At 36.6% G+C, this 18,380-nt stretch overlaps 1 protein-coding gene across 5 annotated transcripts in view; it reads left to right on the top strand.

The window, feature by feature from the left end:
- Positions 1-18,380, top strand: part of LOC117420647 (lipopolysaccharide-responsive and beige-like anchor protein) — a 311,185-nt gene that overhangs the window by 110,964 nt on the left and 181,841 nt on the right. For all 5 annotated transcript variants that reach the window (XM_034034155.3, XM_059028772.1, XM_034034157.3 and 2 more), the window contains one exon: positions 13,728-13,792. In XM_034034155.3, the coding sequence (XP_033890046.3) occupies positions 13,728-13,792 (65 nt within the window). The remainder of the gene's footprint in view (positions 1-13,727; positions 13,793-18,380) is intronic.

The raw sequence follows: 18,380 nt of genomic DNA, 5'->3' as shown, positions 1-18,380 counted from the left end.
CACCTCAATTCCAGGTTTATAGCTGGATTTATAGCTCTGCATTCTGAAGTGCATCATTTTAAAATTGGTTTCAACCCAAAACATCTAATAAATAAATAATGCGTAGGGCTACTCAGTAGTAGAATTTCCAGACTAGAAATCATTTCATCGGATACTCAACAGTCCACTATCTAAAAGAGCTGTCTGATCAATCTTATAGTAGCTGCATTTGTGTCCTGTAAATCACATGTTATTGTCTGAGCCTTCTGCCAGGTCATCTGTTCTTTTCCCATTTATCAGAAATGCATCCAGTACACAGAAGAAGAAAAAAATAGCTAGAATGACTTAGCTCTAGACTGGCTTAATTAAAAAGAGATCTGAGATTAATTAACATCAGCATTTAAAAAGCTAGATTGCTGTGAAGATGCAGCACCTCTTTCAAAGGGTCCTGTTACCAATATGTACTGCACGTGTTTGACTGTAATTGCACTTATGAATTCTAGTTCCCATTTCGTTATTATGCTAGGATGTTATAAATCTTCTTTTACTGATCTGATTTTGTATCCTGTCTAGATTACAGCTTATTGTGTGATATACACTTATGCATTCTGTGGGTATGTGCTACTGCCCACTGCTAGAAAACACTTTAAAAAAATGCACATTTTATAAAACAATTCATTTTCTGCTTTTAAGAGCTGTTTGTTTTAAATACTGAGGATGAGTGAAAATAAGACCTTTTTAGCCCATAACTTGCTTGAAAATGTAATTTCTGTGTTGACGGGTTGTTAACAATATCCTCTTGCTGGTAAATAATTTATGTAGCATTGTACTTGAAACTTGGCTAGACAGCCCAGCTTTAACATTGATTCTGTGGGAAGTATGGCTTAAGTTTTTTTATTAGAAAAAACCAACCAAGGCAAAAAACAATTTTTTGATTCGATATTTACTGTTTGTTAAACTTATACATTTTCATCTGATATAAAACTAAATTAATACACATGTTTAACGTCAAGACGTCCTGCCAGGAGTTCATAGGATTACTTGAAGTGATATCTTAAAGAAGCATCCTTTCTTAATCAGTGTTAGAAGTATTTGTGTTCAGTTTGACGTTGGTATTTGTGGTCAATTGTATTAGCTAAGCTCTGCAGGTTTTACAAATAAATTATTTACACAGACCTGTGCTATCTCTATACTGGATTCTTTAATTGTAATGTGTACTGGGTATATCCCTTTAGGGAAAAAAACATACAGTGTTAAGTAACCAGATTATGTTGTGTTTTTGGAGCTATGTAATTACTTGTATGTTATTGATCGTCCAAGTTCCTTGGTGCAGTCCATGCCGTAATACACCTAAAAGCTTATTTTTCTTTACTTTAAACAACGGTGTTGTGTGTTTACAATTGTAGTTTTTGCATAGGCATACAGCAGAGCTTGGAGTGGTGCATTAGAGATCATGAGTTCTCATTTGTTTTAATGTTTTAACAAGCCGTTAACTTTATAATGATACGTTTTGTGTTTGAAGCCAGAGTTAACCTGTTTAGCAGATGGTTGCCTTCTACTGTAGGGGAAGAGGGCTTTTGACTTCCCAGAGTACTTGGCTTTCCATGCCCCTTGACCTCCAGGCCAAAAAAAGAGAGCAATGAGGGCACAGAGTTTAACCTCCTGCTGACAGGGAGCATGCAGCCACGATGGGTTCAAAATCAATACTCGGAGTTTGAAACACTAAGGTTTTGACAGTGAAAAATTGTCTGTATTGTCTAGCCTATTTACGGCTAACAGATCAGCGTTGCTTCTTATACCAAATGCATGAAACTTTTTTCATACCCTCTTAAATCTTTTACTCAATCTGCCCCTTCATGTGGCTGCGTATGCAGTGGTGTAGCTGTGCTACTTAACCTTTTAAGTTACTGTCAAATAGATCATCCAAAACTGCACAGGCTTCAGCATTATATCCACAAAGGACATCTGTTGCCTTGAACTCCTCTTAGGCTTTTGCAACTTTTTAAAAACATTTTTTACTGGTTATAAAAGGTTGGGGATTAACAGCACAGGTAACAACCATGAGTATTGCAGGTGTGAGCGAAGGGGAAGCCCTCGTTGTGTTATTGTAACAATCAACCTTGCTATGTGGTCACAAGTTGTTCATGTTTTTTTGTTTTTTTTTATTTGTCTAGTGAATGGTAATACTATAATGCCTTGTTCTCATGTATGCCCCAAACCTTAGGGTTCAAACAAACTAAATTAATGTATTCAGTATAAATTAGTACAGATTGAGGTATGTGGAAATGGAACTACAGCTATGGCCGAAAGTTTTGCATCACCGCATAGAATGAGCTAATTTTGCTTCATAAAGTCGAATGAATCCTGCTGAATAATGTGACGTTAACATATTGAATTACATACCTCTTTGTAGTTTACCACATACTTCACGAAAAACTGCAGACAATGGAAAAATCTGACATTTTGAAATCTAACATGAAATACTACTGTTACGGCTTCCGGTAGACTTTTGTGATATCGTTTTGTAGTTTTTTTGATTACATGATGCTAAATAAGATCTAAATTATGTTCTTTTTATAGTGTGTGTGTGTGTTTTATTTTTTCAGTTTCAATCCTACAAATCTAGATAATGCAAAACCTTTGGCCATAGCTGTAGAACTGTTTCAGAACTTTTTAAACATGTTTGAGATGCAATGCAATGCATTGTTGTGTGTTACATTGTTTTTGTTTTTTTACACGAATACAACAATACCAAGTTTTCTTCCATAAAAGGGTGGCATTCGTTTCAGTTTGCATTTAAGTTTTTCATTTCCAGGCTGCAGTTCCATGTAATTAAAAAAAAAAAAAAAAAAAAAAAAGTATCGATTAAAACATTTTTCGCATGATTTAACTGTACAGTGTTTCCTTTTTACTACATTTAGAACTGTTGCTGTTTGAAATGAGATGTAAAAAACTCACTGTTGGTCCATGTTAATTTCTAGGGCTCATACGAGCATCTTGGATGTTTTCTTAACACGTTTTGAAACATAAACAGCTTTTTATTCCATGTGATAAAGTGATGCAAGCTTTCTACTAAAGCTTATTAAATATGTGTATGTTTCAGTGGAAGATTGGAGGTAGCTCTAAAACTGCAGTGGCGGAACAAACAAATTGGAAATCGGAGGCTGTTAGATTAGATTCAAAGTTGGCCCCCTTTGTAACAATGTAGAGCAAACTAAATAACCTTCAGTGTGTGGAATGTCAGAACAGCCAGAACTACGTCCTGTAGTTTAAAAAAACATACACGCAAAGTTCAAGACCAGTTCTATGTAAGTGGATTTTTTTTCAAGTAAAGGGGCACATACACAGGTACCCTGCGACCTGATCGTCTAGTCAAAAGGATAACATCATGCTGATTTCATAACAAATTCTATGAATGATATTCTCGAGTGTGGCAAGTCAAAAACAAAGTAATATCAACTGGCACTTAATTCTGCAAGCTCCCTGACAGGAAGTGGGTCTAAGAGCATGGGGACCTAAAATAGTGTGTTTTTAACTTGGCACCCAAATGTTTTACAGCTAGGCTTTTTAACTGAGGAAATAAAGAAGGAATGGTGAACATTGGTAATATTTGTATGCAGTTTTCTGTCGTTTAGTGGAAGGTAACAAAGAAAAAAAGTGGCAGCAGTGTGGAGTAGTGGTTAGGGCTCTGGACTGTTGACCGGAGGGTCGTGGGTTCAATCCCCAGTGGGGACACTGCTGCTGTATCCTTGAGCAAGGTACTTTACCTTGATTGCTCCAGTAAAAAATCCAACTGTATAAATGGGTAATTGTATGTAAAAATAATGTGATATCTTGTAACAATTGTAAGCCGCCCTGGATAAGGGCGTCAGCTAAGAAATAAATAATAATAATAATAAAAAACTGTCAAACCACAACGATTAATATATTTTTCATTTTGTCTTCTTGAGCCAATTTTTTTGGCCAACAGAAGTTATATATACACATTATAGTACCCAACATTTTATCATAGCTATAATATATGCATATGTATTAGTCATTCATATAGTCTGCTTACGATGGAAATTCTAAATGAACAAAATCGGACCTGCTGTATGCCTTTGAACAATAGCTTGACCTTAGGAACTTAAATTAAATTAATTATACATTCTCCTTGAAGACATAATTCAAATTTCAATGCACTTGAGGAAAGTCCCAAGAAAGGCTTGTTTTCTTTTTATCAGATACCATCTCATCTGGATTTGGTATTGGCTGCTTAAATGCTGCAGCAATCACATCTGTAATTAGACTCTGTATACGTGCTCCGTCAGCAGTCAATGTGATATGACAAGCATATGAGGGAAATAGACAAGTCACATCCTACAACCATCGGTGTGCCATGTGTAAAACAGTGATTTACAGCTATGCCACATCCAGATTGTAGTGAGATTGCATTTATTTTATGTTCTCCTTATTGGTTGATTCATGATAAAATGCACTTGACTGAAATTAAATTTACACTGAATTATTTTGGTTATGCAGGTTTATTACAACAAATAGTTTAGTTTATAAATTAATGTAAAGTTTCTGTTTTTTTTGTGTTAATGGCAATCCAGAAACAATCTAGTCAATCACCACCAATCCTGTTCTAGTTTAGAAAATCCCCAATATCCACAATTAAGGTCAAAACACACATGTTTTTTTTTCAATATAGTCTTATAGCATTGTAATAGAATCCAGAATCAAAATTTGTAAGTCTTGCTGTCTAGCTCTTATGGGTTAATGGTGTTAGCCAATCTTTTGTACAGAGGTAAATAATGTAACTTGCTGTCTGATGGTTTAGATTTTGGGTACCACAGATATTTATGAATCTGGCCTAGCTGCTGTGACCCACATATTCTTGAAATGTGACCCCTCAATGTTACTAGTTGGATTCCAGCCCAGGGTAGTCTGGCACAGAGGTTGGAGTTTCCCTGGGGCTAAAGCCGAGTTGCCACACCGTTGCATATTGTACTTCACCAAACATACATTGTGTCTTGCACTCATTTTTGCTTGAAGGCTGTGGATGGGTTAGGATCAATAAGTTAGTGCATAGAGGCTAAACCAGGTGTACCATATCAAACTGATCACTACATTCATAATTTTACTATTCCAGGTGTTGCAGACCAGTGATCACCATGAGACTAAACAAAGTTCACTCTGACAGTAAAGTGCGGCATCCAGTTTTCAAAGTCATTTGAAGCTCTTAGCATTTTTCTTTTAATTACTTCGACGTGCTTCAGATCCACATTGTTTTGGGTCTTTTCTAAAACAAGACGATCTAAGAACTTTTTTTTTTTTTTTAAATCCCGTGGCAGTGTCAACAAGACAAGAAGTGCTTTGTTCACAGTGACCAAGGACAGATGATTCCAGTTTATTATAGTGCAACTGATAACTTTTTAAAGGGTACATCAGCACTACATGAAAGATCAAATATAAACTATCCCATCTTGCTGTTCCGAATGTATTTGGTCATTGTATAATAATCTGTATGCACCCAAACATCTGCATAATGTCACACTGCTATGTCCAAAATCGCTGTTCTCGAGCATCTCTTCTGAGCCAAAAAAACATGACTTCCGCATGTACCTTCACATGTACTCTGAAACGTCCCGCCGCATGCCCAATGGAGAGTTGTATTAGCTACATTACCTCCATGTGGAAACACACTAGTCTGTGTGACAAACATGGTCCGTCTAATTTTCCATAAGGAAGGAACTTGTACCTGCTTCCACTTTGTGTAGTAGTAGACATCTTTCACACTGTACATATTTACTTCACATGTTGTATTTTGATGTATTATTATGATTAATGTTGTATTCAGTAAAACAAAACAACAACAACAAAAAAAAAGTCTGTGCTGTGTAAGCGGGGTAAAGAAAACCCAAGACGGTGTTGTTCTCATTTTCAACTAATGAAGGGACCTACCCACAATTATAGCAGCACTGTGTTATTTCAATATACGTCCCCAAAGTCTTACATACAGCTCCAGCTGATTTGGAATGTTTGCAGAATGGACACGTATCAAATAAACTAGCAAATGAGTTTCAGAAACAATGTGTTTCCTTTTGGAATCAGGTCTTTGAGGATGATCCGACCTAAAAAAATAAATATTGCATTTTTTCATCCTTCGTACTTGGTTTTCATTTGCATTTCCTGACACAACACATGCACAATCGTCTACACACCGCTGAGTAGGGAAATCAAATTCGGCCTCAAATTCCATCTCCCTATCAGTTTCTGAAAAATCTGATGTTGAAATATTGTCTGGCATTATTTGGGATGTTCCCTATGTAAATTCAAATTTCCTCAGCAACACAGTGTGACTGTACACAGGGAATGTCCGAAATAATGCCAGACAATATTTCAACATCAGATTATTCTGAAACTGATAGGGAGATGGAATTTGTTTCCTTATGGAAAATTAGACGGACCATGTTTGTCACACAGACTACTGTGTTTCCACACGGAGGTAATCTAGCTAATACAACGCTTCATTTGGCATGTGCCGGTACGTTCAGAGTACGTGTGAAGGTACATGCGGAAATCATGTTTTTTGGCTCAAGAGATGCTCGAGAACAGCGATTTTGGACATAGCAGTGTGGCATTATGCAGATGTTGGGGCGCATACGGATACAGTGACCAAATACATTTGGAACAGCAAGGTGGGATAGTTTTGTTTTATATTTCTTGTAGTGCTGATGTGCCCTTTAAAGCTAACATAAAAATAATTAGCTCTTTTTATATAGTCCTAATGGTAGCAAGCCGGTTTTCCCCTGCAGCAACTTATAATGAACAGACCCCCTCTCTCTCTCCAGCTAGGCTTTTGAAATCCCCTATAGGTTTGACTTTAGACCTCGGAGGGCAGCAGCTGCCATTTGTCTTGAGGGCTGAAGTTGCCAAACAGACTGACCATGGACTAATAGGACACATTTACACAGCCCCCGTACAAGAAGATCGCAGAAGGGTTTAATGACAGTCATCTGTCGGGAGCATGTAGCTGGCTGGGGCAGAGCAACTTTTATCACCCTCCATGAAACCCAAAACCCTCCAGATTTGATCACTTAAAGAACTTGACTCAACCAAGGCTGCTGTCTGAAGCAATAGTGGAACCCTCAGTGGAAGGCTGACTTGTGGCAAAATGGCATTCAGAACAAACATTCTGGCATTTTGTACAGGCTAGCGTGCTTTATAAAGAAGATTGCGACCCACTTTAAACAAAATAAGTTTTAAACAGCTGACAATTCTGACTCATTTTATCTTGGGTCTGTGTTTTTATACTCTAGCATCACAATCGCATACTGATACAATGAAATATTGTCTGCATATTTCCTGGTATATTTATGTGTACAAGTCTCTGTTAAGGTACGACAACCTCCATAATTCACAGAGGCCGACCTCCAGGCACTTCCTGCCAAATGAATACGCTGCCAATGTAATGGAGATTACCTTGGTTTTCATGATGCAGTTGTCAACATTTTAAAGAAACATTCTTTTCCTCTTTGTTTGGAACCAGAGATGCTATAGACGTGATCATACAAAGAGTGTATAGGAAATACACTTATCACAATTAAAGGAAGCCATTGAACACTTGTACATTTATTTGAAGTCAACCAATCTAAATAAACTGACGGAAAGCTGATTTTAATTGGTTTAGATAGAATGTGTTGTGGTTTAATCGGTTAGAATGTTTTGCTATTGACATTCTGGTGCAAGATTTCACTCTTATAAAAGTTATTGTAGTTGTTACTAATATGTTCTAACGGGGGGGCGTGATTTGAAGTCCTTTTTACAAAATGTTTATGTGCCAACCTGATCTGCTAGATTGCTTTTTCGATCTTTTGGTGGTACTAGTATTTAAACAGTTGTTTGATAAATTTTTATCATTACTATTTTGTTTTTTCTTTTGTTGATGCATTTGATGAAGATTATGAAACTCTGAGGCTCAGTGCAAGTGATTGAATGGAAACCATTACAATTGTGACAGTGGAAGTCACATGGAAAGCAGAACAGTTCTTCCAATAAAAAAGAAATTGCAGTCATAAAAGAGAAAGAAAGAAAGAAAATCAATTTAACTTATTTTACAATCATTTTGAAGTCAGCACAAGCCGTTCAGCCAGAGCAAAGAAAGAAATCCTCAGAGAGAAGATATCTTATGCATCAAAGAATACTGGTGCTCTGAATCCTGCAGCAACAGTTAAGAGTTTGGATTTAGCTCGTCAGATGGTTTAAAATTAGGTATTGAATTACAGATTAATCTTGCCCCTCCAGTGAAGGCCATAATGTTTAATGGAGGATCAAGTAATCCATGATATAAAAACTGAAAAGAATATTGCCATTTGAGAACTGTGCCATTTGTGTACTGTACTCTATCTTTAACGGTGTGAAACATTACAACTTCATTTTAAAATAGCTAAGCTAAATCCAATTGGATGGTCTTCATTTTACAAACCTGAACAGTTTTACTGCATGACATATAAGTAACAAAATAAGACACAAGGGTATATATATACATATATATATATATACATTCTAGTTGTCTAGAAATTTAGTATTTTTATATTTAAAAAAAAAAATCAAACACTGATTTCAGGATTAAAATTTGAGAACAGCTGTTAAAAACAATGTCTGTACGCATATATTCAATGTACTGCAGTTGAATGTATGTGTATATTTGTATCTTTTTAGAATACAATTTTACTTCAATTAGTAAATAAATAATTATATTTCTGGGGAAAACAATGTAAGTATGTTTTTGGCCTCTAGGGATTGTTCCTACTGAAGTTTAAACAATTAAGTAAATAAATAATCGTCCGGCATGATTATTCCAATGATGCATCAGCAAGAGGTTGCTGATGCAAATGTTACCAACATTATTTGGGTTCCTCTTGCTTTCCTCGCACTGTGTTACTTAAGTAGAATGTTAGCATGTAAAACCACAGGCATCCTGTATTGTGAGGGACTGAGGGGCCTACTTCATAGCATTGGAACATGGGGACCAAGGCAATCTTGGCACCTGCCCAGGGGGTTTAACTAAGAATTTACACTCCATATACAGGCTGCTTAGATTTTGTTTTAACAAAACCAACAAGATATCCATGGTGATTTATTTAGAATTTTTTTTTGTTGTTTTTTTGAGAGAGAAGTTTGAAGAAGTGTTTTCTTTTAAGGCACTGATTCTATATTGTAGCCTGGGGCTGCTTCTGACTGGTAAACATGCATTGCCGTAAAGTGATTGCAGACAGCACAACTAACACATTGAAACACAGATCTTGAGTATCCAGTAAATTCAGCAGATCGCAGATAGTCCTTGGAGATCAAAGGGAAGGGGTGAAAGATCATGAGGATTGTTAGATTTGGTCATAAGCAGTAGGGTGGGTGATCCGTAGGGATATTAAGAGGCAGATGAGAGGTCAGAAGAGAGGTTTTGTTTCTCGTTACAGTGGGCAGGTGGTTTTGGGACCTTACAAATTGTAAATTCTGTTATGCATAATTAAATCCAAAATCAAACACCCTTCTTAAATTGTTTTAATAGATTGCTTTGGGGGTTTACTTCTTGTTTTTATTTGATAAGACCGTAGATTAGAGCAGCATTTCATCAAATCTGTATGGAATTGTATTTGGGAAGCACAAGAGGTGATTTATTTATTTATTTTTCGGTTTGATTTATTACCGTAATATACAACAGGGTAGCATTTGTTAGTCATAACAGTGAGAACAGAGGGCATTAGCAATCAGATAATTAACAAAAGTAAATCATGACACTTGGAAAATGACCACTGCAGCTAGTTCCAATACTTCAAGCTTGGCATACTGCTGGTGGGACAGTGACCAAAGCAAACCTTTTAATACAGTGAATGCAGAATACTTGATGGAGTTTTTCACTGAAACTTAACAGCACTGTTCCCTTGGCTCATTTGTTCCCAAGATAACTAGAAAACCCCTCTAAATTGACAGTATGTTGATGGGGATAAACATATGGCCTCTTAATGTTTTTCCTGTGGTTGTGGTTGGCATTGTTTTTGATGTTTTGATAGGAAACATCAATGGCCATTATAATTGTCTAATAAGAGATTTCCTTCCAAACGATACCCTTCATCCTTTTAACTCTTTGCTATTTATTTTAGTCTGGTTTAGAAGGCTGCAGTGTTTAGCTCCACTTCCTGGTGCTTTTTGGTACAGTTATGGCTAGACAGCCGTTCAAGCAAAGTGTTCTCATGTTCCACATTTAAGGAACCATTTTAAAAACAAAGCAAAAAAAAAAAAAAAGCTTTGCTCCCATTAGCTCTCTTTGGGGTGCAAACAAAATTGCCAAGGAGAAAAAAGAAAACACTGAAGACTATCAGACTGTCTGTCTGATTGTGTTTCAACAATAATTTCATTTTGCACTTGGAGTTTTGTAAAAAAAATTGCATTTGCTATTTCTTTTCAGATTCAAGTCTTATGGGAGAGTCAGTATTTCACTTTGAATAATATCCCCAGTGGTTTCATTGCACCTTCAGTTTTTTTGGAAACAAATACTGAATTGTTGCTTATTGGGTTGTATGTGTCTTTTATTAGATATTTTTATTATTTTGTATGTATAAAAGGACTCCTGAAGAAACATCAGATGATAATTTACGGAGTATAAAAAAAAAAAAAACATGCGATGATGGAACAGCTTTTGTGATCACTGATTTACTCGCAGATCTATGCGGTGCTGTATGAGATTCGGTAGTTATTAGACCAGACGATCAATGATAAGTTCTTGGTTTATTCGATTTGTGTTGTAAGGTAGGTCTTGTATGAGTGAAGTGTTTCATTCTGATTAGCAGTGGATTCGCACAAAATCAGACGCATCCTAGTTGCTGATCAATGATATTACCTTGAAGTCAAAAGTCTCAAATAAATGGATTGCATAAATATACTTGTACTTGTAATTTTATAATTGATCAGACTTAAAATCAAATTATACGTACCCACACAATGTCATCACACACTGCATAGGCTAATTGCTTCACCACTGTGCTGATTTCTCTTGTCATAAGCAACAAACAAAAAGTTGAAAACCAGGTCATCAGTGTTTGTTGGTGCCACTAGGGCAAAATTAAACAACCCCCCCCCCCCCCCCCTTCCAATGAACGAGTGCAAACTAATTATTAAGACGTGTTTTACAGATGGGCGACAATGAGGCTGCAGTAAATGAAGTGACTTGCCCCCAAGGTCATACACCTTGTTAGTGGTTACGTTGGGATTAAAACCCATCATCTCAAGGGTTCTAGCTGTGTGGTTTAACCTGTGGGCTTCCCTTCCTTCACATCCCAGACCAAACATTGTGTAATCTTGAGGGGGCAAGTCATTTTGACCTCCTTGCACTCCTGTTGTAAAAATGAGTTGTAGCTGGACCCTATTGGAAGTAACCTCTAGTACACACAATTAAATGTAGTATGTTGGACATCTGATATTTTCTATTGCCATTCGGTTCTTTTATGTCTTATTGCCTGCTGGGAGTGTATATTGCCAGCGATGGTGATATAGTGGGAGTGCCTGAGCATATAGAAGCGCTTATCCCATTGTGAAATGTTGGTTAGGACATTCTTTAGAGTATCAGAATCTTGTAATAAAAGGACATGTCTGTCCATCATGTCACACTCATGTGCATACAGTGGAAGTTGGTCATTGTTATCTACTTTTTAATGATGCTGATAGGTAAAATGGTATTTATTTTCTGTCTAATTTCATATCTGCAGCCGTATTGGGGGATGTTACTAGCACTGGCAAACCTACATTTCATCACATTTAAATTTCTCATTCTGCAATCTGAGCTTCATCAGGTTTATGCTAATGGTTCTTTATCCATTACCTCACCGGTAGGGTCTAAGGACGTGACTGATCGTGCCCCAAGTCAAAAGGCATCTGTTAAGTTTGACAAATTAAACTTTAAATTATTAAATAAAGAAGCAGAAGCTCTGGTATTTCCTATCACTTATTGTTTATCATACCAGGGCTAGATATGTATAAACACGGAATTCCGATCAAGTGAAGTAAAGATAAGCAAAGAGTTAAACATGTCCGATTTTCATTTGGCTAATGTTACCAGACTCTAAACCAGAGTGGAAGCTTTCTTGCCACTTGATGTTAACAAAAGTTTAAACTTGTTTATTTTTGTTTTATTTTCCATGCCTTTTTTCTGATCTGTGTTAAATATCAGCATAAATGAAGACATCTGCCACTGATCCAGCACATAGCAATAGGAAATCTAAGGCAATTGCATACAACTTCGTATAGGCATGAAATTATTGAATATGCTGATTCTTTGCAGCTCTTCCCATTCAGTGCTAAATTATGTGTTAAGGCTATTTTGCTGCATTAGCGGTAGGCTTTGAGGCTTTTAATGTGTTTCCTCCAGTGCCCCTGGGAAAACAAGGGCCTAGAACTTTATACATTCTGCATATCACTTTGTTTTATTATTCTTGTGATGGTTGTGTATAAAGTGCTGAAATATTGAACTGATCATGAAAGACGATGACCATTAAGCTCTTTTTTTCACAACTATTAAAACTCAGTTTAGGATTCACTCAGTTGTGATTTATAAAATTGTTTAGAGATACACCCTTTGTAATTTATTGTTTGCTTACTGAAGAATCCTGTATGATATCATTATACATGTTTTTTTTTTTCTTGTTTCTTTGCAACTTCTATCTTCCAAATAAATACATAAATAAAACTTGGTGTGCTGATCTCTGTGATAGTATGTACCAGAGCTGTCTAGAAGATGCAAAACCAGTTGTGGACAGTGCTATCAATCTTGCCGTTTTACAAGCAAAAAAATGATGTAATGAACAGGACCTTACTGGAGGCTTATTCCTTAAATGCTGTAAAGTTTGCCTTAGCTTGAGGACTGGTGACTTAAAAAAAAAAATAAACAAACAAAAAATGGTTCAAGTCCAGTAGTGCCCACTGACTGACTACAGACCAATAATTTTACCTCATTCAGTCCCAACCAGTTGTAAAACCATACAGGAGCCAGGATTTAACACCTCCACAAGGCTATCCAGGATAAATAATTTAAGAGAGCTATAAAAATAAATATGTCTAGGCTTTAGTGGTCACAATTACGGGTAATTATGATTTTAACTCCATGATTGATGAATGTATTTGATTTGTAGTCATCCAGCTGCCAACAGGGCACCTCTGAGAACAAGATGTTGAACCTCACAGAGCTATGCTGTATAAATATTGTTTTAATAAAGAAACAGTAAATATCTCAAATAAAAATCTGGATCCATTTTGAGGAGAGGTGGTTTATCTTGGATCCAGATAAGGAAGAAGTAATTGTGTGGAAATACTACTACAAATGGATACACAGAACCAAAATTATTCAAGTACAGCCTTGAATATGAGAAGAAAAAACTTGGCCGTTTCATTTATTAAATTAACCCTCTGAGTTGTTTGGTACAAGTTTTATAACTATTTTTATTTTCCTTCTTTCAAAAATGTTACAAATTACATATTGGTGATTACATTTAGGATAGTGTTTATCAAATCCTTTCACCAGTTAAATTATGTTGTGAGGCTACATTTCCTTTACCTTTTGGGTATTCAATTATGAGGTTCTGTACCATGAATAAATGTAATGTTTAATTGAATATTTATATGTTATTCAGAGAGGTGAAGATACAGGTAGATATCAGTATGACTGTAGAGAAATGAGGCATTTTACATAAATTCATGTAATTTGTGTCTTTCAGGAATGGCAGAACTCTATCCAGAAGAACGCTGGGTTGGCCTTTATTGAACTCGTCAACGAGGGCAGGTAATTATCATTTGGAATTTTGACCTTCTGTAGGCACCTCTTCATTATGACTTGCTCCTGAATCTAGAAAATGCCTAAGGCCTCTAAAGTTTTACCCATATTAAGGAAAAATCAATACGTTTTGGAAAGACGATCATGGGCTCCAGCCCCAGAGTTCAAGGCTCCATCAATACCTGTCTGTGCCATGTGGACTGGGGCAGAATGACAGAGCAGTTGACGGCCATGATCCTTGACTTCACGTGACACTCAAAATCTTTAGGCCTCTTGTTAAAGTGCTGCAAAACATAATATATATATATATATATATATATATATATATATATATATATATATATATATATATATATATATATATATATATAATTTTTATTTGATGAGGTTGAGGTATTCATTGGCAACTTAACTTCCAAGTTAATGGTATAGCGAGTGGCATTGTGAGTTCTAATTCTAATGAAGTCTAATGAAGACACCTTTCTGCATTCCTGAAAAGAAATGTAAATAATACCGCTCAGAGTTAATTGTTACATGCCGCATGTGACACATACACTGGTTTAAGATGTTTATTGCTGTAGCTTATCTGATGATGTCTTCAGATCTCTGAATTAATGGTTCCCTAAATTCAGAAAACTGTGTACATTTACAGCACCGCACAGGATATACTATACTGGGTTTAAGTTTTTTGCTGAAAAATGTTTTGCTTTGTTGTGTAATGTGATCTTAATTCCTAGTTAGAGAGAGAAAATACTTTAAAAGCAATAAAAAGGTAAGTAAGATTTACGTTAATGTGGATCTGGTCTGGCAGAAGCATTTGTTCAGGGGCTGGGGGGGGGGGGGGGTGGTATGCTGCTGTCAGTCCTGCTCCCTAGAGCCAGCAGAAAGTAACAAGGGTGTTGAGTTACAGTGCAAAGACCTGGCCTGTTATTGTTGCACTTTGCACAGTCCTGACCTGCCTTGACCTCGCTTGGAAAGTGGCTGTTATGGATTTGGCCCTTGGTTAATATTTTATTAGTACAGATAACATAGGGATTTTTTGCACATGTAGTGGTTGGTAAGGTCTGCCTGTGTCAGATGCATATCATTAACAAATCAATTAGTTTTCTAAAGGGAAAGTAATTAGAACCAAGTGACTAATCTTTCCACCCTCCCGGTCCCAAATGAAATGCAGTGTTTTTACTTTAATTGAAAACGCTTGTATCTATTATAAACAAAGGCTGTTATCTTGCACTGATAAACTGACTTGTTTTGTTGATGTATTATCTCAGAAGAGGAACTCATCTCTGATCATACTTCAGTGCAGAGTCTTGCATGGGGTCGGGTACCCGCGGGTGACCTGCAAAGCGGATCGGGTTGGGGTCGGAATGTGAACCTTTTCCCGGTCTTGCGGTTCGGTTGCGGGCAAGAAAATATCATTTTCGGGTCAGGCTCGGGTCTGAATTTGAATGGCCAAAAACGTTTTCTGTCCTTTCAGCGTGTGACGGATTAAATACAAAAGAGAAACACACTCCATCACTACAGTTGTGCATCATAGTTAGTGTTCTGCGTTTACGGTTTATTCCGAATTCTACCAAAAAATTACAGTATTTTTTTAAAACTGAATGTCAGTTTTTACTGATTTATACCCGATTTTTTTGTCTATTATTCAAGATTTTCCCAGTACTATTTTCTAGGAAATACACAATATTTTTAAAAAAATGCTGTTTTATTTTGACTCTGACGTTGTAATAAGCAGCCCTACACTGTATCCTAGTATACAACAGACCTTTAGACATCAGAAGACAAATAAATGTGGTTCTCTGTCACTTCACAAACACATTATCACCTGATTGTTGGCAGAATGACTGTGTTAATGAGTTTGTCAGAGCGCTGTGCTTTGCTGAACAGCCACTGTTTATTGTAGAGGTATGTATTGGTGACTTCATGCGACAGTGCTGTCTATCCATCAGTTAAACACTGCCTGAGCTGACAACCTAAATTGTAAATATTTGAAAATGGTGATGCTTTAGTTGGTAAATGTATATGCATTGATTGAAATGTCCGGTGTGAGTTTTGACCCGTCTCCCGATGGCTTGCACCACCCAGTTCTGTCAATTTTCTTTTTATGACTTCAAGACAAATAAACCTGGCTTGTTTTGTGCTGATGTCACATTCATACCTTCTGTAGATACTATTTCCGTCAGCACTGGATTGCCCAAACGTTCGCAAAGTACCAGCTAACTTGGGAAAATGTGGCTTTGACTTCATCTTGCAAGCCAGGGACAATATTGATCAGAAACCAGAACTGCTATGCATCATATTCCACATGTAAATTGTGTATACTGAGATTTTTTTCCATCTGATTTTTACCGATGTTTCAATTAAAAACAATTTTTTACTGATCTTATCCATATTTTAATATAGGTAAAATAACCTAAATACTTTTTAATACTGCTTGTTTGTGATTAACATTGTAAATGTAAAATAACAAATTGCTATGAAAAGATACAGTAAGAGTTAGTTCCAAGACCACCGCTGGAACTGTTTTTGTGTTTGGTAATAAATAGGGGCACATATGATTTACAAGGACACAATGTGTTACTAGCGAGTTGCTAAAGTTTATTTTAAGCTCAGACTTTCTTTTAGTTAAAGAAGAAGTGATTATACTTCGTATATGATGTGTTCTGAACACAAGTTAAAATAATTTAATTTTATTATTTTTGACTATTAAAAAAGACATTTGTATTAAAGGTGAGTTTAGTAGATTTTTATTAACATGACAAACAAAATACAGTTGTCAAATTTCTTAATCTAACCTTTTAATATGAAATATCTTTTCAATTATGTACCGGCATTGAGGCAATTATTAACATTATTCTGAAAGTCACTTACATGCTCACAAGGTAATGCAGGGTTAATATAAACCCCAATTTGAGTTGGCAGGGAGTTAATTGTGATAAAATGAACATTATCTGCAATTCCTTTTACATCTTTCAATTACAGGAGCATTTACAAGTGCTGCAAAATAGCTTTTAGCATTCATAGAGAATGCTGTTTGGGTTTATGATCATTCTGGCTTTAAAAGATCACTTTTGAAAATTGGCCTGGGTCAGCAAAAGTCAGCTCTTACTCCTGTGTAAAATAAGTGTGCAAGATAACTTGCGTGTGTGTGTATGTATGTATGTATGTATATACATACATACATACATACATACATACATACATACATACAGACGTGCTCAAATTTGTTGGTACCCTTACAGCTCATTGAAATAATGCTTCATTCCTCCTGAAAAGTGATGAAATTAAGAGCTATTTTATCAGGGTATACTTGCATGCCTTTGGTATGTCATAGAATAAAGCAAAGAAGCTGTGAAAAGAGATGAATTATTGCTTATTCTACAAAGATATTCTAAAATGGCCTGGACACATTTGTTGGTACCCCTTAGAAAAGATAATAAATAATTGGATTATAGTAATATTTCAAACTAATTAGTTTCTTTAATTAGTATCACACATGTCTCCAATATTGTAATCAGTCATTCAGCCTATTTAAATGGAGAAAAGTAGTCACTGTGCTGTTTGGTATCATTGTGTGCACCACACTGAACATGGACCAGAGAAAGCAAAGGAGAGAGTTGTCTGAGGAGATCAGAAAGAAAATAATAGACAAGCATGGTAAAGGTAAAGGCTACAAGACCACCTCCAAGCAGCTTGATGTTCCTGTGAAAACAGTTGCAAATATTATTAAGAAGTTTAAGGTCCATGGAACTGTAGCCAACCTTCCTGGGCGCGGCCGCAAGAGGAAAATCGACCCCAGATTGAACAGAAGGATAGTGCAAATGGTAGAAAAAGAACCAAGGATAACTGCCAAAGAGATACAAGCTGAACTCCAAGGTGAAGGTACGTCAGTTTCTGATCGCACCATCCGTCGCTTTTTGAGCGAAAGTGGGCTCCATGGAAGAAGACCCAGGAGGACTCCACTTTTGAAAGAAAAACATAAAAAGCCAGACTGGAATTTGCTAAAATGCATATTGACAAGCCACAATCCTTCTGGGAGAATGTCCTTTGGACAGATGAGTCAAAACTGGAGCTTTTTGGCAAGTCACATCAGCTCTATGTTCACAGATGAAAAAATGAAGCTTTCAAAGAAAAGAACACCATACCTACAGTGAAACATGGAGGAGGCTCGGTTATGTTTTGGGGCTGCTTTGCTGCGCCTGGCACAGGGTGCCAGGAATCTGTGCAGGGCACAATGAAATCTCAAGACTATCAAGGCATTCTGGAGCGAAACGTACTGCCCAGTGTCAGAAAGCTCTGTCTCAGTCACAGGTCATGGGTCCTCCAACAGGATAATGACCCAAAACACACAGCTAAAAGCACCCAAGAATGGATAAGAACAAAACATTGGACTATTCTGAAGTGGTCTTCTACGAGTCCTGATCTGAATCCTATCGAACATCTTTGGAAAGAGCTGAAACTTGCAGTCTGGAGAAGGCACCCATCAAACCTGAAACAGCTGGAGCAGTTTGCTCAGGAAGAGTGGGCCAAACTACCTGTTAACAGGTGCAGAAGTCTCAATGAGAGCTACAGAAAACGTTTGATTGCAGCGATT

Source organism: Acipenser ruthenus, chromosome 1 (genome assembly GCF_902713425.1).
Source record: "Acipenser ruthenus chromosome 1, fAciRut3.2 maternal haplotype, whole genome shotgun sequence".
NCBI lineage: Eukaryota > Metazoa > Chordata > Actinopteri > Acipenseriformes > Acipenseridae > Acipenser > Acipenser ruthenus.
Note: the sequence above shows the minus strand (reverse complement) of the source record. Positions and strands in the feature narration are given on the sequence as shown.